Source organism: Eptesicus fuscus, chromosome 10 (genome assembly GCF_027574615.1).
Source record: "Eptesicus fuscus isolate TK198812 chromosome 10, DD_ASM_mEF_20220401, whole genome shotgun sequence".
Taxonomy (NCBI): Eukaryota; Metazoa; Chordata; class Mammalia; order Chiroptera; family Vespertilionidae; genus Eptesicus; species Eptesicus fuscus.
This window is the reverse complement of record NC_072482.1, coordinates 24392266-24419917: the sequence shown is the minus strand read 5'-3', so window position 1 is coordinate 24419917 and position 27652 is coordinate 24392266. Positions and strand designations below refer to the sequence as shown.

The 27652-nt window shown below is 43.3% G+C and overlaps 1 protein-coding gene across 3 annotated transcripts in view; it reads left to right on the top strand.

Moving 5' to 3' along the window:
• Positions 1-27652, top strand: part of DST (dystonin) — a 438404-nt gene that overhangs the window by 247751 nt on the left and 163001 nt on the right. For 2 of the 3 annotated variants that reach the window (XM_008161974.3, XM_028146572.2), the window contains exons 1-14: positions 18374-18719; positions 18837-18930; positions 19226-19380; positions 20695-21157; positions 21244-21372; positions 21527-21604; positions 21687-21848; positions 21938-22042; positions 24397-24492; positions 25072-25197; positions 25814-25966; positions 26110-26264; positions 26503-26629; positions 27113-27296. In XM_008161974.3, the coding sequence (XP_008160196.2) occupies positions 18553-18719; positions 18837-18930; positions 19226-19380; positions 20695-21157; positions 21244-21372; positions 21527-21604; positions 21687-21848; positions 21938-22042; positions 24397-24492; positions 25072-25197; positions 25814-25966; positions 26110-26264; positions 26503-26629; positions 27113-27296 (2194 nt within the window). In that variant the 5' untranslated portion in view covers positions 18374-18552. Of the gene's footprint in view, positions 1-9468; positions 9582-9671; positions 9779-11972; positions 12093-14718; positions 14815-14905; positions 15034-18373; positions 18720-18836; positions 18931-19225; positions 19381-20694; positions 21158-21243; positions 21373-21526; positions 21605-21686; positions 21849-21937; positions 22043-24396; positions 24493-25071; positions 25198-25813; positions 25967-26109; positions 26265-26502; positions 26630-27112; positions 27297-27652 lie in introns of those variants that run through there. The other variant, XM_008161813.3, reaches the window with a different exon arrangement.

Genomic DNA, 27652 nt, shown 5'->3' with positions numbered 1-27652 from the left:
CTTTTCCTCTAGATTTAAACAATAAAAATCAACACTGGAAAAGAGTGAAAAGGATCACTGTTTCATGGTGAGGACATAAGACAGTAGGCACGTTTGTGTTTATTTCTGCTTCGTCTCGTAACAGTTATCTGGTAGTATTGTGAATTTAAAAAAATTGAAGTTGATTGACATATACTAGTAATATTATATAAGTTTCAGGTGTACAACATAATGATTCTATATTTGTATATATTGCAAACTGACCGCCACAATAAGTCGTTAATATCTATCATCACACATAGCTACAAATTTTTTTTTCTTGTGCTAAGACCTTTTAGGATCTACTCTCAGCAACATTCAAATATGCAGTACAGTATTATTAACTACTAGAGGGGGGGGGTCCCTCAGCCCGGCCTGCCCCCTCTCACAGTCCGGGAGCCCTCAGGAGATGTCCTACTGATGGCTTAGGCCCGCTCCCTGCAGCCGATCAGGGGAAGGCACCACCTCCATCATCCCCTCGCTGCTGCTGCTTCTGGCCTCCCTCTGCGGGAGGCGATCCGACAATCAGGGGAAGGCGACTCTACGCAGCTGCCTGAGCCTCGGCCCTCACAGCCACCACACTTTGCCTGAGCCTCGGGCCCTGGGTAGCGGCAGCCGCCATCGGCGGCTTGCCTGGGCCTCTGGCCAGCCCTGGGCAGTGGCAGTCACCATTGGTGGCTTGCCTGAGTCTCGGGCCAGCCCTGGGCAGCGGCAGCCGCCATCTGTTGCTTGCCTGACCCTCTGGCAGCCGCAGACGAAGCGTCAAGTCCCCGCCCACCCACGCGTGCCTGCTGCGCACACAGCCTCCTGCTGATCGGTCTTTATGGCATGATGGCATGATGACCATTAGCATATTAGCTCTTTATTATATAGGATAGTTGCATTTTCTCCCAGAATCGTATCTAATTCTCATGTGAGCTGATATATTCATGGTTAGTGCCTGAGGACAGAAAGTTACTTTGAAATATCTGTACCAAAAATAAGTTCTTAAGCAATTTTAATGTTCCACTAGTTTGGTTATCTGTCAGTGTGGCTATCTTAATGTTACATATACATGTATCCACATGCATGTACACATACGGATACATGTGTATTTAAGTATATATGTGTGGGTGTATGTGTGCATGTGGGTATATACATCTACTTTGTTGAGAAGAATACTTTTTAAAGATGTGTTGTATGAAAGATAAGCATTACTTTTATCCAAAATTATTTTATATTGCAACAGCCATTTTTTGGTAACCTTTTGTCCTATATTTTTGGAACAAATTAAGGGCACTAACCATGCATATAAGTGGTTCGGTTTTTTTGGCCTCATTTTATTTTTTAATTTATTTTATTACTATTATTATTTTACTAGAGGCCCAGTGCATGATTGAATCATGCACGTGTAGGGTCCCCTACACGCTTTCGCTTTTCGCGGTGGAGCTGGGTGCCTGTCCGCTGGTGCACCAGGCCTTTCAGAAGCCTCCGGCTCGGCAGAGGCTTCTGAAAGGCCTGGTGCCGGAGCAGACAGGCACCCAGCTCCCCCACTTTTGATGGTCCGCGGCCGCTGAGGGGGGCTACCCTGCCGTTGAGAGGCGCAGCTGGGTGTCCGCGGCAGGCCCCCTCAGTGGCGGCAGATCTGGCCGTTGAGAGGCACAGGGGGCGGGAGTACCACCCCCTGCGCCTCTCAACAGCAGAGTAGCCCCCCTCAGTGGCAGCAGATCCGTGCCTCTCAATGGCCGGATAGGCCACCCCGAGTCCCGCCCCCCAGCCTCCCGCCGCCCAATCATGGGCGTAGCGGAGTGATGGTAATTTACATGTTACTCTATTATTAGATAGGATTGCTGACAGTATTACAGATGTCTCCCATTTTCTCCATTTTGCCCCCCGCCACCCAACCCTGCCCTATCCCAGGCTTTCTCCATCCTAGGTCTCTGTCCATTGGTTATGTATATGTGTTCTTTGGTTAATCTCTTTCTGTCCCCTCCCACCCTACCTCCCCACACACCCCACTGAGATCTGTTATTCTGTTCCATTCATCTTATTACATATTTTGGTTTTATAATTCAAATTTAAAATTTATGTTATTTTCTTTTTTTTTTTAATTTCTTTATTGATTGAGGTGTCACATATTTGTCCTCATCCCCCCATTCCCATCCCACCCCTCTCCCCACGCATGCCCCAATCCCCTGTTGAACTTAACCGTTGGATAGGCTTATATGCATGCGTACAGGTCCTTTGGTTGAACTCTCCCCCCCCCCCCACCCTCCCCCTACCCTCCCCTATCCTCCCTCTGAGGCCCGATAGTCCGATCGATGCCTCCTTGCTTCTGGTTCTGTTCTTGTTCCTCAGTCTATGTTGTTCATCATTTCCCCTAGATGAGCGAGATCATATGTCACTAGATATATACTAATAAGAACTGAATGTGAGACGAGCAATAATAGTTATGCTGACAGGCAAATGAATCAATCTGTAGCGAGCTTCCCCCTGGACCAACAGTTTTTTTGAGACCCAATTTCAATGTCCAGTAGTTCCTTATGTGTACATGTCAGCACTGACCCCTCAGCTCTGGATGGTGGACAAATGGTGGTAATGGATGTCCGACTCCCTCTGGTTTGGTCTCGGCCGAACCCAGGGGCACGGCGTCACCCGGACTAAGGGGCACGTGGCCTCACCCATACCCAAGGGGCGCGTGGTCTCACCCGGGCCTGGGACCCAGCCTCACCCGGATGGATCCAGGGGCGCACGGCCTCACCCGGACCCAGGATCTGGCTTCACCCGTACCCAGGGATGCTTGGCCTCTCCCAGACCCAGGGGCACGTGGCCTCACCCGGGCTTAGTTGCACAAGGCCTCACCTGGATCCAGGGACACATGGTCTCTCCCGGACCCAGGGACGCTTGGCCTCTCCCAGACCCAGGGCCACTTGGGCTCACCCGGGCCTAGGTGCACGAGGCCTCACCCGGATCCAGGGACACATGGTCGCACCCGGACCCAGGGACGCTTGGCCTCTCCCAGACCCAGGGCCACTTGGGCTCACCCGGGCCTAGGTGCACGCGGCCTCACCCGGATCCAGGGACACATGGTCTCACCCGGACCCAGGGATGCTTGGCCTCTCCCAGACCCAGGGCCACTTGGGCTCACCTGGGCCTAGGTGCACGAGGCCTCACCCGGATCCAGGGACACATGGTCTCACCCGGACCGAAGGACGCTTGGCCTCTCCCAGACCCAGGGCCACTTGGGCTCACCCGGGCCTAGGTGCACGAGGCCTCATCCGGATCCTGGGACACATGGTCTCACCCGGACCCAGGGACGCTTGGCCTCTCCCAGACCCAGGGCCACTTGGGCTCACCCGGGCCTAGGTGCACAAGGCCTCATCCGGACCCAGGGACGCATGGTCTCACCCGGACCCAGGGACGCTTGGCCTCTCCCAGACCCAGGGGCACGTGGCCTCACCCGGGCTTAGGTGCACGCGGCCTCACCCGGATCCAGGGACACATGGTCTCACCCGGACCCAGGGACGCTTGGCCTCTCAGACCCCGGGGCACGTGACCTCACCCATGCCTAGGTGCACGAGGTCTCACCCGGATCCAGGGACACACGGCCTCACCCGGATCCAGGGACACACGGTCTCACCCGGACCCAGGGACGCCTGGCCTCCCCCAGACCCAGGGGCACGTGGCCTCACCCGGGCCTAGGTGCACGAGGCCTCACCCGGATCCAGGGACACACGGTCTCACCCGGACCCAGGGACGCCTGGCCTCCCCCAGACCCAGGGGCACGCGGCCCCACCCGGGCCTAGGTGCACGAGGCCCCACCCGGATCCAGGGACACATGGTCTCGCCCGGACCTAGGGGTGCGTGGCCTCTCTCAGACCCAGGGGCACGTGGCCTCACCTGGACCTAGGTGCACGAAGCCACCCGGACCCAGGGGCGCGTTACCTCTTTCAGACCCCTGGTCGCGTGGTCTCACCCGGATCCAGGGGCTCACGGCCTCACCCGTACTCGGGACCCAGCCTTACCCGGATCCAGGGGCCCACGGCCTCACCCGGACCCAGGGTTCAGATTCGCCCGGACCCAGGGGCACATGGCCTCACCCGAACCCGGAATCCAGCTTCACCTGGACCCAGGGGCGCATGGCCTCACCCAAACCCAGGGGCGTGAGGCCTCACCTAGACCCAGAGGTGTGTGACCACATCTGAGCCCAGAGGCTCGCAGGCTCGCCTGGACTCGGGTCTCAGCGGGGTTTTGTCTTCTTGACCCCAATTCCTGTTGGTCAATTCCCTCTCAGCAATTCCTTCGGTCATTTTCTCAGCTCCAGGGCGGCTGCCGCAGAACTCGTTGGGCGGCGGGCTCGGCAAGGCTCCGGTGTGCCCGGTGCCCGGCGGTGGGCTGGTCCGGTGTCGCTGCGTCGGCCCTTGGGTCTGCAACGGTGGCCAGTCGCTGAGCGTGCGCACCTGGCCACTTCGGGGCATTGAGATTCTTGAAGGACTCGGAGGTCAGCAAGCACGGAGTCTCCCACCCCATGTCTCCCAGGGGCTCGTCTGTCCGTGCTCAGCAGCGAGTGGAGCCGTCCCCTCAGCCGGAGACCGCCGGGGGAACTGCGCCGAGCACGTTCCAGGCCACCATTGTGTCGCCTGAGCCATAGTTCTTATAGTGTGGACTTTGGGTCACCGGCATCAGCATCATCCTGCGTACCCCTCTCTTTTATTCTAGTTGTAGAGCATCTGCTCAGCCAGCCCCCCGGTCTTTCTGGCTGGTGTCTGCTCTGCTCTCCCGTCGTAGTCTCAATATTGTTGTGGTAGGCAACGATCAGGCTGCCGCCCTATGTCTCCATCTTGGTCCTCCTTTGTACAGTTAAGTCTTGATTGTTGTTTGTGTCACTGGGAGGAATTGTCCTCCAGGCCAATTGGCCATGAGGACCCTCTTTGTCCATATAGGAAGAGTTGCTGTGCAGGAGACATGTTTGTGGGCCGGGTCTTGATGCAGCAATGCCTTGGCGCTCACTGAGTCTGCCTCTAGAATGCCTCCCTTATGCAATTGATTGAAATCTGGTGTCATCTCCCACCAACCACTAGATGCCCTCGTTTCTGGGTCTCCAATGCAGTGTGGGTCAGCCACTACCTGAGGCACTCAGCAGGAAAAAGCTTCTGCTCAGCTTGGCTGGGGCGGAGCTACAGGGTGGAGCCTACAACCTTGGCTTCCTGTCAGCCCCGCCCTATGAGGCTCCTGTGTCTGTGTCCCTCTGTATTCCTTGCAAACACCTCTGAGAGAAACGCGCCCTGGAGTTTCGCCCACTGCCAAACAGTCCAGTCCCTCCCCTAATGAATCTGGACTCCCAGATTCTCGCCTGGAACTGGGTTTCAGTGTAGTTGGAACTGGGTCTCAGCGCAGTCTGGCGTCCCTGTCTCCTTCCCAGCAGGGCCACCCAGTGGCGCAGGCAAAAGTCCGTCCTCTGCGCACCTTCCAGTGCGCGCGTCTGGAGCCGCCGCTTCTCTGTGCCTCCGCCACCACAGCCCAAATTCATTCCCCCAGCGTGCGCCTGGCTTCCCAAGGTTTCGCCCGGAACTGGGGTTCAGTGCAGTCGGAACTGGGGTTCAGCACGGTCCTGAGCTTATGTCTCCTTCCCGCTAGGGCAGTTCAGTGGCGCAGGCAACAGTCCGTCCTTTGCGCCCCTTCCCGTGCGCGCCTCTGGAGCTCTGCCTTCCCCCGCTCCTCTGTGCCTGCGCCACACAGCCCAGATTCATTCCCCCAGCCTGCGCCTGGCTTCCCAGGGTTTCGCCCGGAACTGGCGCTCAGTGCAGTCGGAGCCGGCGCTTAGCGCACTCCGGAGCCTTTATCTCCTTCCTGCCAGTGAACGCCGGCCAGGCCGTCAGCCGCCCCTTCCTCTCCGGCTCCATCCTCCCCGCAGGCGCGCGTGCTCGTGTCTCCGCCAGTTTCTCCATACCTCAGGCTTTTACGGCTCCCCCGATTGTCCCCGTGGCCTTCTCCTTCCCCCCCAGCTGTGGGCATTTCAGTCCGCCAGCTCTCCTGTGGTTCTGGACGATGTCCGTTCTGACCTCTAGTTGTATTTTTGAAATTGTTGTGCCCGGCTGCAGGTTAGGTGTTTCACCTATGCCGCCATCTTGGTTTCTCCTTGTTATTTTCTTATAGTTTCCTTTTTTGTAAGCTATTTTAAATAATTTATAGAAAAAGGCAGCATATAAATATGTTTTTAAAAATGGCAATCCATGATGATTGAGTCATTCAGAAAAGATTTCATTATTACAGAATAATAACATAAGTAGGAGTTAGAATTGCCTCTTTTCCATAAAAAACCAACAACACCTAGTATATATTATTTTAGGCAGCAGAGCGTTATATTACATGATTTTGAAAGGTTTCCAGAAATTAAGGAAATCAAAATAGTTCATGTTCAGCCGCTTAAACTATCATTCAGGAACATGGTTGCTGCCTTATCCATGCTGACAGTATAGTGTAGTCTTTGGTTAGCCAAACCTGAAATGGGAATGAAATTTCCTATTAATGCTACACAAAAAGGAGATATCACAGTGCAACGAAACCCATCTTCTTAAGGTGGAAAATAGCTGAAGTTTGTAAAGGTCGTGTTATCCCAGCGGGACTATGAGGAAAGAAGGAAGGGAGACAGGTCACAGCACGCGCCACGCTCTTCTGGCAGCTCCAGGCGAATAGAGGCAAAGCAGAATGGCAGCCCTCCGAGGATGACTAGGGGAGGGATGGGCTTTTGAAAATGTCCAGGCACTTACTTTTTCAAAGTGGTTTTAAAATTTTATCCTTTTTCACTTTTTGCTTAATTTTTTAATGGAGGAAAGCCGGTTCAGTTTTTGTTCCATTAAAGTGTTAAATATCATGATAAAGAGGTGACTTATCCAAACTCACGTATTATACAGCTGCTTTTGTGCTGAAATGACTGTGTCATTCAGGAGGGAGTTTTATGTTTTATTCTCTTACTCAAAAACTCGATTCTTCAGTGACTTGATTCATTCTGTCGGGGATTACTCAGTGTTCACGTTCTTTGCTAATGGCAGGGTTCGCAGAACAACATGCTCTTTCTTGTTGGGGGACTTGGCCAATTCAGAAAGGCTGGTTTTCATTTTTTCAAAATGTGTGAACTTTATGGAAGCAAAAACAATTTTTTGAACTTTAGGTATTTGTTTTTGTCTAGACTGTTATACACATCTGTTTAGTAATCCTAAAGTTGGCAGATTTTTCAAAAGGGTCTGTGTGGGGAAAAGAAAAAGCTTCTATGTGGCTAAAAAATGTTATTCCTAGAGGTTTGTCATTTAATTCTTCTATTGGTGTCATTAGATTTATTGTTTCTATCATACATGCTGGGCTACTTTTCAGTGATCAAATTGGTGGCATGTAAAACACAAAAGAATTTCCTGGGAAGCAAGTAGTAGATAATGCTAGCTATAGTTCAAGGTAATGAGCACTTCAGAGTTATAAAACTGTAACTAGATTTCTTTGGAAGTCTGCATTCTCATCAGATAAAAATAGGAGTACAAATTGCTGTTTACCTTCCTAAGATTAATGATAGAATTTCAAAGAGTTTCTCATGTAAACAGCCTTCCAAGTAGTAGTCAAAATAACTTGCATTTCATTTGTCCCACTCCGCCTCTGAGCCCTCCCGCTTTTCTGCTCTCCCCAAGTGTGGAACCAGGGTGCCTGTGGGGTAGAGAGCCTTCTCTTAGAAGTTGGTAAACAGGTTCTCACTCAGTGACTTTGGGACTGGGTGCCACTCTTTTTGAAGGCTTCACTGTTTCCGTATTTGTTTCTGCATTCTTCTAACGATTTTTTGTTTTGTTTGTTAATCCTCACCTGAGGATATTCCCCCCCACCTTAATTTTTAGAGAGAGTGGAAGGGAGGGAGGAAGGAGGGGGGAGGGAGGGAGAAGGAGAGAGAGAGACAGAGAAAGAAAGAGAGAGAGAGAGAGAGAGAGAGAGAGAGAGAGAGAGAGAGAAACATCAACGTGAGAGAGACACATCAATTGGTTGCTTCCCACATGTGGGCGGGGATTGAACCTGCAACCCAGGTACTTGCCCTTGACCAGGAATTGAACGGTGACCCTTTGTTGCACAGGCCAACACTCTAACCACTGAGCAACACCAGACAGGGCTAATGCTTTATTGATTTTTTTAAAGAAAATTAAAAAAAAAAATGTTTTCATTGATTTTTAAAGACAGAGGAAGGGAGAAGGATAGACAGAAACATCGATGGGAGAGAAACATCATTGATCGGCTGCCTCCTGCACCCCCCTACTGGGGATTTCGCCCGCAACTCAGCCATGTGCCCTGATTGGGAATCAAGTTGGTGACTTCTTGGTTCGTGGGTTGACGCTCAACCACTGAGCAACACTGTCCAGACACTAATGCTTTATTTTTTAGGTGAAAGTTTCCTGATTGGCTTTTGGCCATATTTTGCCTCCTAATTTAAGGAGTTTTTTAGGAATCTTTTCTCATCTCATATAGATAAAGCTAGGTACCCTTGTGCTTTAGAGCAGTGGTCACCAACCGATAGTCCATGGACCACTGGTAGTCCGTGAGGTCTGAAAGGTTGGTGACCACTGCTTTAGAGTGTCATGTAAGTCTTACAGATTAGAAAGAGAAGTCTGAGGTAAGAGAGAGGACATGCATGTTTGTGAAGATACAAACTAGTGCTTATTTAGCTATTTATGATTCAAATTACTAACTAACCAACCCATTTACCAACTTATCTGCAGGGATTTATTGAATATCTACCGAGTATATGCCACTCTTTATCTCAGCAGAAGAATCAAATACAAATGTGTATTAATACATGGTTCTTTCCATCTTGGTGTTGACTAGTTGGGAGAAACAAGATGTACATGCACATTAAACAGTGAATTAATAGGGCAAGGAAGTATATGATTGTTCTAAGTGCCAACTTGACTAGTACAGGCCAAGGAGTATAAGGAGTTCAGGGAACAGGGAGAGAAAACTGAGAGCCCACTGAGGAGATGGGCTTGCTCTCTGCTTGCAGGGATGAATAGGATTGTAGAAGATGATGGTGACAGGGAAGGACAGCCTGGATGGATGGGGGTTGCCATGGTGTGGCATTGAACTGAGTATAAGCTTTTGTGTTTGGGGAGAAACATTGAGAGAATACTGGCTGGATTGGAAGGGTGTTGAGTAGTGGAACTTGCATGGGTTGGATGGGACAGATGTTCTTATAGATTCTGATTAGGAAGGATTTGTAGACCTTACCGAAAGTTATGTGTGTTCACATTTTTATATTTTTCCCTCATTACACTTGCCTTTGCCATACATATTTCTGAGAGAAGTAAGCAATGTTTGGTGAAAATCTTAATGCGGGCTTAGAATTAATATTTGCAGCAGTTGCTATATAAATAGACACGCATGTAAATATAATGTTGGAAAGGCACCTGAGAAAACGTAATTAATACAGTGCATTTTTTTTCCTAGGCCGGACCTGATAGACATGAATACTGTTGCTGTTCAAAGCAACCTTGCAAATTTAGAGCACGCTTTTTATGTAGCAGAAAAAATTGGCGTTAACAGACTCCTGGATCCTGAAGGTGAGCTGTGGCCTTGACTAGATGTGGCCTGAAGGTTTGATCAACAGTAATCTGTCAGCATCTTGAAATAATTTGTGTTGCTGCTTTTAGACGTTGATGTTTCCTCTCCTGATGAAAAATCAGTAATAACATATGTGTCGTCTCTCTATGATGCATTTCCCAAAGTCCCTGAAGGTGGTGAAGGCATCGGTGCAAATGTGAGTATTGATTTTTTTCATTCTGGAAGCTCTGATGTGGCAATGTCTGCTTAACTGAATTCTTTGATAGTGCTTTTAATCTTAAATATAAAATATTTTAAAAAGAAGTTGATTTTAATATGCTATTTATCAAACTGATATTGCATGCACTTGGATGGTATCATTCCATTATTAAAATTAAAAAATAATGAGAAAAGACTTGTTCTGTATCATAAAGTAGGCTATTCAGAGTTACTTTTTTGTTTGATAAATAGTAGCTATAAGCCACTGCATTTTGGAGATACCCATTTTTTAACTTGCTGTTTTACAGCTGCTCTATTTGATGTATTTGTATAGAATATCTCATGTTTGAAGTCACTTTCAGGGAAGTTTATTACCTCATACGATTCCATGAGAGAAGTTGGCTCGGTTTTGCTTCTCTGATTTAACCGTGAGACCCAGAGGAAGGCGATTTATTTTGCCAAATTGACAGAGCTCCTTTGTAAGCAGGGCAAGGTCTCTGAAACGTGGCTTTGGATCTTTATTAGTCCTCAATTTGCCACGGGTTTGTGCAATTCAGTTCAATCGTGCGTTTTTTTAGTGGCCATGCTAACAAGTGCTTATGCATTTCTGGAAGAGACAGGAAACCCGATACGCCTTCTGCACTTGGGGATGAGCACCCCTCACCCTGGGCCTTTCTCCCTCCTCCTTGCAGACACCATTAAAAACAATTTACTCTGAAGATTTTGGAGCTCATCTTGGTGAGCTCTCTTTCCTGGTATTTTACTTCACCTTTGTATGCTGCTGCTTTTAGCCTTACTTCCCTTTTCTTCCTCTTGTTCTTTCTCTCAAAAGTGTTATCTCTTCTTTTGATCCCTCAGTACCTTGCTTCCATGTTTATCCTCTCCTCTGAGTCAGTGCAGTTCTCCGAGGACTCCGTGTTGACTGTTGCCTGAGAAGGTTTCTTGTGGCCATTCTGTTGTCTCACTACCTCCATCCCATTCCTGACTCTTAGAACCAGGATGATCGCTTTCCTATGGTTTTTCATCTTCCCCCCTTTGCCCCCCATCAACTCTGCACACTGTCACCAAATTAGCTTGAAAACTTCCAGTGGCTACATATGACTTGCATGATTAACTCCATTCTAGATATTCTGACATTCAAAATTCTGCATATATAAATGGAGCTTTTTTTTCATTTTTAGCTCTGACATCTCAACACACACTGTTTGCTGGTAGCCAGGGCATTCCTATTTCAGAGTCCTGACTCACTTGGGACTCTTGTCTTTTATGCACTCCTCTCTTCCTACACGCCCCCGCGACCCGCCCCCCCCCAACAATTACTGGAAGTGTGAGAACTGCTCAGGGATTGAGAACCACTTCCCAAGGAGCTTTTAGTGACCACTTCAGGCACACTGATGCTTACCTGATTCTTATCTCAACTCCTAGCATACACTACCAGTTATTTCAACACTTAATTGAATACTGCTTTTCCTTTTACTCGGCTGTTCACATTATGAATCTCTCTTGTCTCGCCATCTAGACAGCAACTCTTTGATAATAGGTATTATGTCTTAAAGCATTGTATTTTTATTACGACACGTAGCACAATGCTTTGAACGTAATGAGAGCTTATCAAATACTTAATTGAATATAGCAGTTGACAACCTTCCAGTTTTCTCCATTTAAAAAAAGTTTGCTAAATGAGTACTCGAGTAATCTCACCATAGACATTTCCTGTAGTTTTCATTCCTGTCTGGTTTCTTACATAATGTATAGCTCTTTTGAGTTTCATACGTAAAGGGGACTTAATCTAAAAAGGTTGACAGAGTGGCAACCAACTTGGCTTATGCAAGCTGTCCGTCCCCCTTCTTGAGCCCCTGGCAGGTTGATGGTGGAAGTCTTTTCTGCTGTGCTTGGGCGCTGCCTCCGAACCCTTCTCCACACAGTGCCCAGGCAGCCCTGTCTCTGGGTCAGAATTGGCAGCCATCAGGCCCCTGTGGATAGCATGGTTTTACAGCTGTGTATGTGGGAAGGATTGGGACTGGGACTGCATGGACAGGATGAGGACTGCGTGAGAAGTAAATCATTTAGCCGTTTCTCTCTGTCAGGCTTAAAAATATGTAATTACACAGAATGACCTTTGACTAAATTGTGTTAGATATGAATCTTACTGTCTACAGCCATGGGCTTTTCCTGTCATTTTCTTGTTCTAGGATGTTGAAGTCAAATGGATTGAATACCAGAATATGGTGAACTACCTCATCCAGTGGATTCGACACCATGTGACCACAATGTCTGAGAGAGCATTTCCCAATAATCCCGTAGAACTGAAGGTCAGTGGCACTACAGGGGTTAAATAGGATTGACTTGATATTTAACTTGTAAATAATGCTGTAATAATTCTGTTATTTAAAATTTTATTTGTTTTTTTTCATTTTAGAGAGAGAGGCAGAGAGAGAGAGAAACATCGATTTGTTATTCCACTTATTTATGCATTCATTGGCTGATTCTTCTATATGCCCTGACTAGAGATTGAACCTGCAACCTTGGCGTATTGGGATGGCGCTCTAACCAACTGAGCTACCTGACCAGGGCAATTCTATTATTTAGAAGTTCAAGAAAAATTGGCCCTTGACAAGCCACTAATAGATAGGCATTTAAAAAAAATGTACTCATCTCCCCATTATACAGAGAAAATAGAGGTAACAATTAGTAATTAAAACGTAATACAGTAGCAACAGTATCTTAAATAAATTTATAGTCCCTTAGTTTTGAATTGAGGGTGTAAGGTTTGAGAGAGTCTCTGGAGGTGACCTTGCCAAATTGGTTTTGGTGTGTAGGAAATGTTTGAAGTTCACCAGATGGCCGTGGTTGGAGGGACCCTGGGAAGCTTGCACAAGGGTGACCGTGGTTGGGACTGTGCCTTTGGTGTCGAATCCTATAAAGTCGCTTTAGATCCTTCTTTTGTGTAGCAGGAGGTCCATACTCGACTTCACTATGAATTCGAAATACATACCTGACCTCCAGGATAAATGAATTCATGGTTTAGTAAAACTTTTGCTACTACTACCTGGCCAGTGTTGCTCAGTGATTGAGCTTTGACCTATGAACCAGAGGTCATGGTTCAATTCCTGGTCAGGGCACATTCTCTGGGTTGTGGGCTTGATCCCCAATGTGGAGTGTGCAGGAGGTAGTCAATCAATGATTCTCTCTTATCAATGATGTTTCTCTCTCTCTCTCTCCCTGTCTGAAATTAATAAAAATATATTTTTAAAAATTTTGCTACTACTTAAAAACAGGTCTAACTCCTTGAGGCAAAGCTATTATAGAAATATAAAAGACATTATAGATACATAAACTTAACTGAAGAATGCTTTGTCTCACTTTGTATATGTATTAGGAGCTATAATAGCAAAATAGCCTACTTTCTTTCAAGAAACATACAATGTGAATATTAACAGTAAAGTCTAATTCCTTGAATTATAAGCTTTGTTTTCATGATCGCACTGGATTCACAGACTGCAGTTACCCCGGGAGGACCCTGTTTAAGTTATTCACTGTGTTCAGGCATCTGTGCAGACCATCTGTGAAGCAGCTCTTCGCTCACATTGCCAGGGGAGTTTGTCCTTGGCACGCAGTCACTTGGCCCGCGTTGATAGGATGCTTTCTAACTGCTCTGAAGTTGTTTGTGTGAAGTCTCCCTATGTGGATGTAAACATTTCCAGGACAAGAAGGATCCCCTCCCTCCCGCTCCCCCCCTCCATCACCACATCTACCACGAGCAGCGTTTAGCCTATAATGGCACTCGGTGCTTATTTACTGATGGACGTCCTAAAACAATTGCGTTTTATGACCAAAAACAGTTTTCAGATTTCAAGTTCAAATTGTTTCCAAATGGATTCCTCTTGTCAGACACTTGGCTAAATTTATACTGGCTTCTGATTAATGCAGATTCTTAAAGTTTTGTAAAAAGTTCAAGTGAATGCCCAGGTTACTTGTTGGTGCCCTGGGATAGGATATAATATAAAAATTAAAAAATATGTGGAGAAAATGCTAGTAATGTTATTAGCCAGCAGAATATTGAATGGAGTCCTTCAGAAATGTGTCTGTCTAAAGATTAAAGGGGACTTTTTTTAAAAAACAGCAACAGCATGAATCAGGATGAAATAATTAGTATACACTTATTGAATGTGGGGATGCTTTCACTACATCATTTTATGACGGTCCTTTTTAGTAAATATAATAAGAGATTCCAAATTAGTGTCTGCAAACTAGATAATAATTTAATCATATGGTTGAAATGTCTATAATAAAGCAGTAACCATTAACATCTATCTCTGTTGACTAAGAGATCTGTTTAACTTAGCCAGTGGGACATTGACCTCAAGTTTTAACTCTGTCTATCTGATAAGCATTCTGTTTTCAAGGATAGATCCATGGAATAGACAAGAACAGGTGTTGTTGTTTTTTCTCTCCCTTTATGGAAATTGCATCAGATTATTTTTCCAAAAGCTAATTTGCCTCAGTTGGAAAGTATGTTTTTCTTTTTTTTTTAAATCCTCACCCAAGGATTTTTTTTAGGGAGAGTGGAAGAGAGAGAGACAGACAAAGAGAAACATCGATGTAAGAGAAACACATTGATTGGTTGCCTCCTGCATGAGCCCCGACCAGGGCCTGAGCCGAGAGAAGCCTGCGACCAAGTATGTGCCTTTGACCAGAATGGAACCCAGGACCCTTTGATCCACAGCATACATCAGTAGTTACACCCTCATCAAGTCTTACATAACCCCCAGTCGCCAACTAGCTGACAGTAGGTATAGGCCTTGAGTATCAGTTTTATAAAGGAATTCCACTGAATGCATAGGACACAGTCGGTAGCATTTGAAGTGGTAACATTATGCCATAATGAAAACAGGTCTTTGAATGTTAAACTTTCATTTATTTTTCCTTTCATTTTAGGCACTTTACAATCAGTATTTACAGTTTAAAGAAACAGAAATTCCCCCAAAGGAGACAGAAAAATCAAAAATCAAACGCCTATATAAATTATTAGAGGTAAGCAGAAATTTCCTTTTTTTTTGTCACGTATACATTTATTTGTTTTTACATATTTGCTTTGCATTAATTTTTTTTAAATTTTCTAAAGATTTGGATAGAATTTGGACGCATCAAACTCCTTCAAGGTTATCATCCAAATGACATAGAAAAAGAGTGGGGGAAGCTCATCATTGCCATGCTCGAGAGGGAGAAGGCGCTTCGTCCAGAAGTAGAAAGGTAAGCTGAGTTATTTTTGCCATGGAAACCGGGAAGAGGAGTGGGCGTCTCATTGTTCTCATGGAAAGAACTTACATTTTGGAGCCAGGATGACCTAGGACCAACATTTACTATTTCCATTTCCCTGGCTGTGTGACCTTGGATAAGTCACTCAATCTTTCATTGTTTCATTTTCTTATCTAGAAACTCTTCTAAGAGGTTTGAGGGATTAAATCAGTGAAGTAATGTTCAAAAAAGACCTGATAGGCTGGGTTGGTCTGTGAAGTCTCATCCAATAAGGTGGTAACAGGTTTAAAGCCTATCAAATTAGCCATGAGAGTTTCTCAAACTGGCTTTTATTCTTTTTTCCCTATTGACCCTTCCCCCCACCTTCACTGCTGTGTCCACGGGTTATGCATATCTTCTATACTAATAAAAGGGTAATGTGCAAATTGGTCAGGACACCCTCACAGTAACGAACGAACAGCAGGCTGCGTGGGGCAACAAGGCCTGCAGGAGGGGCAGTGAGGAGTGACCAGGCCAGCAGGGAGGGCAGTGAGGGGCAACCAGGCTGGAAGGAGGGAGGGCAGTTGGGGGCGACCAGGCCGGCAGTGAGGGGCGACCAGGCTGGCATGGGGGGTAATTGGGGGTGACCAGACCAGCTGGGCCTAAACTGGCAGTCAGACATCCCCCAAGGGGTGCCGGATCGGAGAGGGTGCAGGCTGGGCTGAGGGGACCTCCCCTCCCATACATGAATTTTGTGCACTGGGCCTCTAGTATACATATAAATTCTTTGGTTAATCTCATCCCACCCTTTCCTCCTTCCCTCTGAGATTTGACAGTCTGTTCCATGCTTCTATGTCTCTGGATCTATTTTGTTCATCAGTTTATTTTGTTCATTAGGTTCCACATATGAGTGAGATCTTGTGCTATTGTCTTCCTCTGACTGGCTTTTAAAGCACCAGGGCCTGGATCCAGAAGCTTACAGGCCCATAAGGAACTTACTTTGCTTCTTATAGTTTTGGCTGTGACCCTCTTTCTATGGGGCCATGGAAACCAGAGTCTAGACTGCCTCCATTTACAGGGCAGTGAGGTGGCTTCCAGAAAACACTCAGTAAATATCGGGGGTAGGCTCCCCTTTGGATACTTCTACAAGTGCATTTATTCCGTGAAATTGTCACTGACTTCATCATTCTGTCTCTACTCCTCTACTCAGTGGCCCTGGCAGGTGCCTTGGGAGATGTGTTGGATGCATTTGTCTTCATTCTAGTCCTTACCTCCCAGGCTGACTAGTGGGGATTGGGATCTCTGTTCCTCAATAGCTGGGAGCTCCATGGGCCTGGGCTTCCACCTCTCCGCCTTTCTTACACCACACCCTCCCCACTCTCTTCCCGCAGCCACACTGGCTCTCTCGGGAGTTCTGAGTGCCAAGGTCCCACCCTCCTCCATACCCAGGAGGTTTGCAACCCTCTGTGCCTTTGGCAGGGGAGTCCAGTTTATCCTGCCCCGCTCTCGTTACTCCAAATCATTCTCAGATCTAGGCTCCAGTGTTACTTCCTCAAGAAATTTTCCATGGTCTCCTAGGCTGGTTCAGATGTCTTGTTTATTATAACTCTCGTGTTTACATGTGCTGTTCCTTCATGGCACTTACCTCTGTTGTAATTTTATATTTATTTCTGTGATCATTTGATTAAGAGTTACCTGTTCCACTGCTTTGAGCTCCAAGAATGTGGAGAAAAACGTGTTTTCACTGTTCCTTGTGTGGCCAATGTTTAACAGGGTGCCAGGCACATGGAGAGGCGCTTAGTATACTCATGCTTTCTGTGCCACACACTTGACCTCAACGTTGTTGAAATGGGACATAAAGCAGTGACAATATGAGGGCAAGTCTAACTTGTCAGTCCTTTTATTAAATTACTGCTTACACTCTTGTTAAAGCTTAATATTACATCAACGTAACTGCATCATTGGAACGAAAATAAACTTGAAATACACCGGATGGGCCTTTTATGGAGGAGGCATTTGTAGGCAATTCAAGTGAGATACTAAGCTAATCATCTGAAGTAATGGCCAAGTCTGCTGGAGAAGGGATATGGAGTTGATTTTTAGTCATCAGAATAGTAGCTGGATTTTACTATATGTTAATAAACGAAGACAGTGTAGGAGTTCCAGGTCCAGGAATCAGTCCATCCCGGATTAAATTAGTAGCTCAACTTGCAAGCCACGTCATTTTAGACAAGTTTATTAATCTCTTTAAGCCTCAGTTTCCTCATTTGTAAACAGGATGTAGTAGTATCTACCACATTTGGTGGTTATGAGTATGAGGTGAAGTGGTGTATGTAAAATGATTAGTTGATTTCCAGGCACATAATAATTGCTTAATAAACATTAGCTGCTGTTACTATTTTGAGATTTTCTGTTTACTAACTATATATGATGTCCCCCTCAAAAAGTATACACACACTTTGAATAATTATAAAGGCAGTATTTATTAAAATACATTTCATTTTCAAAATGGAGCTGTCAGCTGTTAAAGTGTGTATACAGTTTTTGGGGACACCCTGTATTTGATATGGCACTTTCAAATTCCCCCTTTTTTGCTTTCCAGAAAAAAAAAATCAAAGCAAGTTTGGCCTTGTAGTATTGGGGGTTAAGAAGATATTTAGGTGCTTGTCTGGATAAATACTTTTAAGTTTTCTTGATGCAACAAGTTTTTTGGCATTAACTATATATATTGCAAATAATAGCTATGTGGCATGGGAGTGTGTAGAAGACAAATGATAAACTCTTTTCCAGGAAAAGGAAAAACAAGCATAGACAAATGAAATTTGCAAGCATTGTCTCGATAGTCTACTTAGCACTTTGGCTTTTAAAAATATAAAGTAACTATAGTAAGATTAGAGTCACATTTCCGAGAGCATGTCATTTAAAGAAAGGTAAATGGGTCATTCTCCAGTTAATTTAACCTAACAAACAAATGACATGCAACTTAAAATGGGAATGTACTTTGTTTCTCATCACATGAATTTGTTTACACATGCTTATAAATGCCACCGTTCAGCCTTATTGTTATTTGGGTACAGACCTGGCCCTTTATAAAAGTCAGGCTGTAATTGAATATTAGTGGTTTTTTAGCTGATGATTGCTATTGCCTGACTAATTGTACCTGGGCTTCGATGAGGCATCTGAGTTGTTTTTTAGGTGGTTGCAATTGGATGACACTTGGTGAAAATATTTGGCCAGGTTTTTTTTCAGTGCCGCCCCATCAGCCTGCCTTGTCCATACTTGCAGGGTTTGAATGCAAGCTACAAAAGGCAAACCTCAGCTAGCAAACTCGTGGCTTTAGGCGAGATTCTTTTGAATAGTTATCAGCGTATTATTTTCTGTGTGTTGAATATGCATGTAGGAGCATATTTAAGGAGCCGTTAAAGCAGTAACATTCAGCTGCCACTTTTTCACCGTTAGAAGTAGAGCTTTTTGCAGACCAACTTTTTCGTCTACTTTTGCTGGTCAAGAAAGAATATCATTTCGGGGATAAAAATGCACAGTAGTAGTTACAGCTACCATAGTAGTGACTCTGTGTTTAGTAACACTACTAGCACTCGAACCAGCCTTGATTCAAATGAAAACTTTCTCTCTGTTCATTGTGGGCCAACACTCATCAACTCCTGCATTAGCTTCGGCAATGAATCCGTTGATGGACACAGGTATTGAATCACTGGTGTGGGATTGCGTTTTAGTCTCAGCGGGCGGCCTTTTTCAGCGATTGTGAACTCTGCGACTTCGGAGGGAGAGGCTGTATTCTATTTTGTTCCTTCTTTCAGGTTGGAAATGTTACAGCAGATTGCCCAGCGAGTTCAAAGGGACAGTGTCATCTGTGGAGACAAATTGATACTTGCTCGAAATGCTCTTCAGGCTGTAAGTTAATTGTAGGAGCCTTTTGGGATTGTGGGAGAGGGATCTGTGCATTTGGATGAACTAAAAACGTTTGCGTAGCACTTGGTCAATTCTTGGTATTTTTGTCACTGAAACTTAAGGTTTGTTAAATATTATGAGCAGTATTTGCTCGATGGAGAAATAGTCAACAGAGGCAAAACATGTTTTTGAACCATAAGGGAAAAAGGAGAACTCAGGTAGCCTTGTGTTCCAATATATCTTACTAGTTTCGAAACTTTGTTTCACAAAATTAATATTGACTTCTTTTAAAATACAGGATTCTAAAAGATTAGAATCGGGGGTGCAGTTTCAGAATGAAGCAGAAATTGCCGGCTATATACTGGAATGTGAGAACCTCTTACGCCAGCATGTAATCGATGTGCAGATACTGATTGATGGAAAATATTACCATGCAGATCAGTTGGTACAGAGGTAAGTGTGCTACTTACCTACTCATGCCCTGTCCTTTTGTGTCACCGTTTCCTGGGCACTTAGGATAGGAATGTAGAGTGCGACAATTTTGTGAATTATATTTCTTAAGCACTTTTCAGTTGAAAATGCATGTCACATTAATTCTGGCATATGTTGGTGTGTTAAAAGGTATTTGTTCTTCAAAGATAAGTAATAGAAAGACATTTTATAATACATACAATATTTAATATTGTAGTACTGAACATACAGTTAAAATATGTGTGAGTATATTTGAAAAGTATCTTTTCTTAATTCAGTGTTCTAGTTTTCTCTTTAGATGAAAATGTTTTAGAACAAAATGTTGGAAAAATATATGGGTATAAAAAGCTATATCTCTGGGAAGTAGGTCTGGGGATAGAGATGGAATCTTTTGGGCTGTATGTTATATATATTGCTGTCAATGTATATGGAATATATATACAAAGCAAAAATTGTAAATGATGCTTTGATTCAGTTGTTCCACTTTTAGGAATCAATAACAATTTAGGGATTATAACTATAAAACATTTAAATAAATACAGATAAAAAACTTTTGGTTTAGATGTGAAATGTTTTATAATAACAAAAATTTGGAAATTTCCTAAAGATCAAATAAGAGGAGAATTATCACATTATAGTTCAGTAATTATGTTCATTATAAATGACTAGTAGCCCTGCGCACGAATCCGTGCGCCAGTAGCTCTCCAATAGCTCGCTGCTGCCCTCCAGCAGCTCTCTAGCTGCTGCCCCGCCCTCCTGTTGCTCCCTCCCCCCTCCTCTCCTCCCCCTCATAACTTGCTGCCCGGCCCCCTCCTGTAGCTCTCTGCTGCCTGCTTGTAGCTCGCTGCCCCACCCTCCTGCTGATTGGTGATTCGGTCGTTACGTGGTCAGTCGTTACGCTTCACGGCGTAATGACCATTTGCATAGTACATCTTTATTATATAGGATAGTTATAAAGACTGTGTGATAATGAAAGTGCTCATGGTACAATTCTGTGGGGAAAAATGTGGTATAAAATTTTATCAATATGATTACAATGAATGTTTCAAATAGTAGACTGTACTTAGCAGTTTAGATTAATAGAACAACTGAATGGAAAGTACAGAGTTCCCATATGCCTCCTGACATGACTCCTTCCCTTATTAACATCTTGCATTAGTGTGATACATTTGCTACAATTGATGAACCAGTATTGACACATTATCGTTAATAAAAGTCCATAGTTTACCTTAGGGCTCGCTCTTTATAAAGAATGACTTTTACATTATAGCTTATCCCTTTTGATTTTATTTTCAGGGTCGCAAAACTGCGCGATGAAATTATGGCCTTAAGGAATGAATGTTCCTCAGTGTACAGCAAAGGACGCATGCTGACGACAGAACAGACGAAGCTCATGATATCAGGAATCACTCAAAGTTTAAACTCAGGATTTGCACAGACCTTAAACCCCAGTCTGAACTCAGGGCTGACCCAGAGTTTAACGCCTTCCCTCACCCCTTCTAGTGTGAAATCTGGCCTGTCATCAGGTCTGACTTCCCGCTTGACTCCATCCCTTACTCCAGTTTATACACCTGGTTTCCCAACAGGATTAGTTCCAAATTTCAATTCAGGAGTAGACACAAATGCATTGCAAACCCTGAAGTTGATGCAGATCCGAAAGCCCCTTCTAAAGTCTTCTTTGTTGGATCAGAACTTAACAGAAGAGGAAATCAACATGAAATTTGTTCAGGATCTTTTGAATTGGGTTGATGAGATGCAGGTAAAAAAGTGTTTACTTTACCTGAAAGTTTCCATCTTTATTGCTATCAATTTCTTTTTTTAAACCTAGAGTCTTTCTGTTTAAAGGGGCAGCTGGACCGCACTGAATGGGGATCAGATTTGCCAAGTGTTGAAAGCCATTTAGAAAACCATAAAAATGTTCACCGAGCTATTGAAGAATTTGAATGTAGCCTTAAAGAAGCTAAGATCAGTGAGGTATATGCATTCAAAATCTGTATCTATTTCATTTTAGCTTACTGTTTTTTGCTTTTCATATAAAGACCCTGTGACAAGATAATAGATACACTGAGTAGGAATCAGAATTCTTCAAGATTCCTAACCTTGGTGTCTTTCTTACACCGTGTTATAGATCCAAATGACGGCGCCTCTTAAGCTAACTTACGCAGAAAAGTTGCACAGGTTAGAGAGTCTGTATGCAAAACTCTTGGTAAGTTTTTATTTTACACTTTCTGTTTCCTTTATCTCTGTTTGGCAAAGACGTGATTCTTACAATGGTTTTCCTTATAAAGAATACATCCAGGAATCAGGAACGGCACCTTGATACGCTCCATAATTTTATAACTCGAGCCACGAATGAACTTATTTGGTTGAATGAAAAAGAAGAGGAGGAAGTTGCTTATGACTGGAGTGAAAGAAATACCCACGTAGCCCGGAAAAAAGATTACCATGCTGTAAGTGCAACTATAGTAATTGAATATTAAAGTGGTATTTCAGGTTTAGATATTTTTCTAACACATTTCTGAATTCTTTCTTGAATTAGGAATTAATGAGAGAACTGGAGCAAAAGGAAGAAAATATTAAGTCAGTTCAGGAGATAGCAGAGCAGCTACTTCTGGAAAATCACCCAGCCCGATTAACTATTGAGGTGAGTCAGGAGGTGTAATAGTCATGCTTGAATATCCACATTCGATTATCACCCTACGTATTTTTTTTTATTGCTGATAAATTGAAAAACGCCAGCTATCCAATTATTATTACAACCTGGCTCCACAGTAATGTTTCTGACACATCATACTGATTTGCCTTCACTTCCCTTGCTCTAAGTGCGTCACCTGCCCATCACTGAAAGTAAAGGTACCTTTGTCACCCCTGTAACCCAAGAGGCGAATTGCAGGAAATACAGAGGACCTTGACTTTCCAAGCTGTGATGTTTTATTTCCTCCTGACTTGTGCCATGGCACAAGCGGTGTAACCTTGCTAAGCCTCACCTTCCTACCTAAATGGGAAAATTGCTTCTAACCTGTAGAGCTGTGGTGAGAATGAGAGCAATCATGTAAGGTTACTACTAAGTATAGTTTATGGTGCGTAGTATGTTCTTAAGAAGTATTCGTTGCTGTTTTTTAATTAATAATTGTACTTATGATCTACTTTTGTGAGGTGCATTGAAATAACACCCTGGAAAGGCCTCATTGGAGTGCACATTTCTAATCCAGAAGGTGGATAATTGATGTGGGATTTTATCAGGTTGCCCGTGCAGTGGTGGTGGTGGTGGTGGTGGTGGTGGTGGTGGTGTGTTTAATTTTCTGGCCTGATATATACTGGTTAGAGTTAGTGACTTTCTAAATTTGACTAACAAGACGGGGAGGAGAGGTTAAGTAAGGTGGCAAGGAGCATCAGACATGGATAGATGTGGTGTATTTCAGAGGGAAATGCAGCTGTGCTTACAATGGGACATGCTTCACAGTGTCTCAGATGAAGAAAGAAATGCCTTTGTTCACTGACGTTGTCATGACACAAAAGATTTAAGAAAATTTCAGGCGTCATTGGAGAGTTTTGGGAATGTTACATTTGACCTTCTTTTATAGGAAAATAGGGTTTTGCATCCACATGAAATGCCAGATAGGAATGTTAAAGACACAAGAGCAGGAAGGATGATAATAATAAGGGAAGGAAATTAGAGTAACGAAGGGTCTGGATACACTTTTGTACGATGATAAACTAAAAACGGAATTGTCCTCAGAGTAGAGAGATGAAAGCTGTTAGGAAACATGATTATAGGTTAAGAATTGTGATGGAAATAGAAAATGTGGATGTGAACCTGGTTACTTTTATGTAGAAATGTTACTCTAATGACATGTTTCTTGGGGATAAGATTAGTCATCTTTATGATTCCATTGGCTTAGGCAATGTCTTGTGGGTACATGAATAATGGTTATCAACAATATTTCACATTTTATATGAAAAAGAAACTACCAATCTCACAATGCACGATAGGTCTTTTATAGCCATTTTACTCAAAGTAGCTTCATTTGGGGGAACAGGCAATATAATCATGACATGCGGCCAGATTTCCAGTGCAGTTGGAAATGCACGTACATTCCATACAAAAGCTTGCCTGAACATAGGCTCAGCAGGAATGAGATTTTCCAAGAGGAAGTATGATAGGTTTACTTAAAGCATCTAGAGCGCCCTCTTCTGGAAGGCAGTGAATTGCACCTTAAATATAAAGGTATTTCATGTTCCCCTAAAGAGGTATCTTATACAATATTTTTGCCCTCATGAAAGATATGCTTTGTCTTAAATAAAAGTTAAAGCAAACAGATGTTTTAATAAAAATTTCTAGTATTATGATTTTTATAACTCCAGAATTACAGTGATACAGGATTGATTGCATACTCTCTTCTCTACCCTATCCCCAAACCCCCAAATATTTTCCTAGTAAAAACGAATAAATTAATTACCCCAGTCCCAAGAGCTTCTGGCCTAGTTTTAGAAGCAAAAACAAAGAGAAAACTACAAAACCATATATTTTGTGTCAAAGGCGTGTTTTATGATCCAGAAATACATAAATTCAGAGAGAAGAAATAAAGTTGAAGGGACAGTGTCATAAAGTAAAGGAAACTTGAGGATTCCACAGAGTACAAAAAGGATTGGTGAGAAAGGAGTAAAGGGTTAGTTTGCATCAAATTCAAATGTTAAATTTTTTTTTCATGTAAAAATAGCTTCTTCCATTTATGTTAAGAAAAAAAAAACTTTTAAATTTGAAAGAAATTGACTGGACTGATTTAAAAAGTTGACATTTAAACTTTTAGGACTGGCTTTGGGCACGTGATAATCTTAGATTAGAGGGACATTCACTACCCTAATTTTCAAGTCTTAATCTGCTAAAACAAAAAATCTTACCATGTATGTAGATAGTAGAGTCTTTTATCCTTTGAAAGCGTTGCTGTGTATGCATGTCCTTGTTCTCCCCACTGACAGCTGGGTTTTACCTCTCAGGCCTACCGAGCGGCAATGCAGACACAGTGGAGCTGGGTCTTGCAGCTCTGCCAGTGTGTGGAGCAGCACATAAAGGAGAACACCGCCTATTTCGAGGTATGTGATGGAATCACCGCTTCTGTCCCCGGCATTGTGATTTTGGCTGACTCACAGAAAATGCTTTCATCATTTATTCTAAGACACATGTACCTAAGGTGCAGGGGAAATAAACTGAAATGTTTTGTTTGTAAGACACAAAGGATACATAGAAGCATTCTATTAAGGAGGAAATCCTTAATAAAAACAATCTTAAAGTGTCAGAAAAATCTTTATTTTACAAATACATCTCTTAGTAAGGAAGTATTTTCATTACAGAGAGTCATTACCGAGAACTCTTTTTAAAAATTTATTCTTCTTCAGAAGTTTTAAATTATTCTTGGAATTTCACCCCTACCTAAGACTTGTTTGGAATCTAACAAACCTTGGACTGGACATTTATTGTTCATTCATAATTATCCAAGTTCAAGAGTTGTTATTGGGATAAAGGAGGGATGTGGCTATTACGTTGCATTGTTTTGATTTTATTCTGTTCTCACCGGTGAAGGGTACACAAAGGGCCCTGGTAATTGAACGTGGTAACTCTGTACTTTACTGGCATATAATATACTTTAACTACCAGTTTTCATCTTTCCCTAGTTTTTCAATGACGCCAAAGAAGCTACTGATTACTTGAGGAATCTGAAAGATGCCATTCAGCGGAAGTACAGCTGTGATAGATCCAGCAGCATTCACAAGCTGGAAGACCTTGTTCAGGAATCAATGGTACTAGGAAGATTACCTAGGAGTTTCATTAGTAATGTAAAATGTAAAATGGGAATTTGATAGTTTTTATTATATTTTTATAGGAAGCACGACTGAATATTTCATTAGTACTCTTGATAATTCCACCTTGTTCAATCAAGCATTTAAACATTCAGTTTTATTATTTTTTGGTAACATAAAAAAAAGTATTTTTTCTATGATAGCTTTGATATTCTAAAATGCTTAAACAGTGTGTGTGTGTGTGTGTGTGTGTGTGTTCATTCAAGTACAAATACTTAAGTACTTTCTGTATCGTAGGTACTGTTTTAGGTGCTGGAGGTAGAGTATGAACAAAACAGACAAGAAATCCCTACCCTCATGGTGCTTACAGGCTAGAGGTGGGAGTAGAAAATAAATATGGTAAATCAGTAAAATATATGTGTATGTTAGACAATAGTAAATGCTAAAGAGGAAGAAAACAATGAAGCAAACAAAACCAGAGGAGGGAGATGTAAGAAGGGGTGGGGAGGGATTGAAAGTTTAGACCTTGTGGTCAGGGCAGCTTCTCTGTAAAGCCCCCCAACAACAGAGACCACAAGTCTTTTGCCACTTAAAATCCATCTTATTTACTACTTAGGAGGAGAAAGAAGAGCTCTTGCAGTATAAAAGCACAGTGGCAAGCCTGGTGGGGAGAGCAAAAACAATAATTCAGCTGAAGCCAAGGAACCCTGACTGTCCACTCAAAACATCTATTCCAATCAAAGCCATCTGTGACTACAGACAAATTGAGGTACTTAAGCTCCTAGAAACAGACCAGTTTCTGGCATTGTTCATAAAAAACAACAACAACAAAAATTCCCAAGATTGGGTATGGAAAAAAAGATTCGTCAACAATGATCTCATTTGGTTGTTCTGTTCTTCATTTTAAACCAGATAACCATTTACAAAGACGATGAATGTGTTCTGGCAAACAACTCTCATCGCGCCAAATGGAAGGTCATCAGCCCCACGGGGAATGAGGCCATGGTCCCCTCTGTGTGCTTCTCAGTCCCTCCACCAAACAAAGAAGCGGTTGACTTTGCAAACAGGTTCGTATGCATTAGCTAAAAACAGACCCCTGGTCTGGGAAGCTCTCTGAAGGTTAAAGAAATAATCAACACTTTGTCAGGGCCCACAGGATCAGAAGGATCTAAAACTAGCAAACATGGGCTGTTTCATACCCACACACACATACGTTAAAAAAGAAAGAAAAAAAGGAGAGAAATTGTAGCATGTGTTCAAAGGGAGGGAAAAGGCTTAATCTGTGTTTTCTTTCATGTATTTCAGAATTGAACAACAGTACCAGAATGTCCTAACTCTTTGGCACGAGACTCACATAAACATGAAGAGTGTAGTATCCTGGCACTATCTCATCAACGAAATTGATAAAATCCGAGCTAGCAATGTGGCTTCAGTAAGTGTAAATCTACACATCAACCTAACCTGTCCAAAAATGTGGGCGCCTTGTCATGAAGAATAGAGTTTGTATTTGCTATACAATAGGATGGAGTCCAGCGGAGCCAATATTCATTCACTCATTCCATGCTACTTGTTATATACTTCCTATTTACGGGGCACTTTCTAAGAATTGAGGTCATCTGGAGGTCACACATTTCACTTAGTGCTTATATTTTGATAGGGAGACAGGATATAGTGTTTGGACTTCCAGAGATGAGTCCAGTTAATTTCATTTAATGAATTTTAGAGTCTTGTTCTTCTTTGTTTTTTAAAACCTGAAATTGTTAGCAAAGAGGAAAATTAATTTCAAATGGTTCTTGTATTTATGACTATTGATTTGAACTGGCCTATACCATGAAACTTTAATCTGAGATCTGTCCCATTTAATTTTAACTCAGTACTATAGTCACTCAGTTATATGGTCATTGGTCTTCTCTAGATAAAGACAATGTTACCTGGTGAACATCAGCAAGTACTGAGTAATCTACAGTCTCGTTTTGAAGATTTTCTGGAAGATAGCCAGGAATCCCAGATATTTTCGGGCCCAGATATCACACAGCTGGAAAAGGAGGTTAATGTGTGTAAGCAGTATTATCAAGAACTTCTGAAATCTGCAGAAAGAGGTAAAGCACGGCATCCTTGTCTTCCCCCGCAATAGGTGTTTAATACAGGCTATTTCCTGCTCTGAATGGGAATTTCAATCTTAGGTGTGTTATGCCACTCAGCCTGTGATAGGTAGACTCAGTTGCGCAAAAATTAAAAGCATGTTTAAGGTGGGAATATGCAAAAAGGGATTAATTTTTTTCTAGTTGATGAATTAATAAAAAGATGCCAACCAAATAGTATGACAAATGATGGCATCTTAATGCATCTGCTTTTCAACATTTTCATGATTTGGCAATGTAGTGTTCAGAATGATGATCTTTTCATTTCAGAAAAGATTCAGTTATTTTTCCATGTACCAAACTTGGACTTTTAA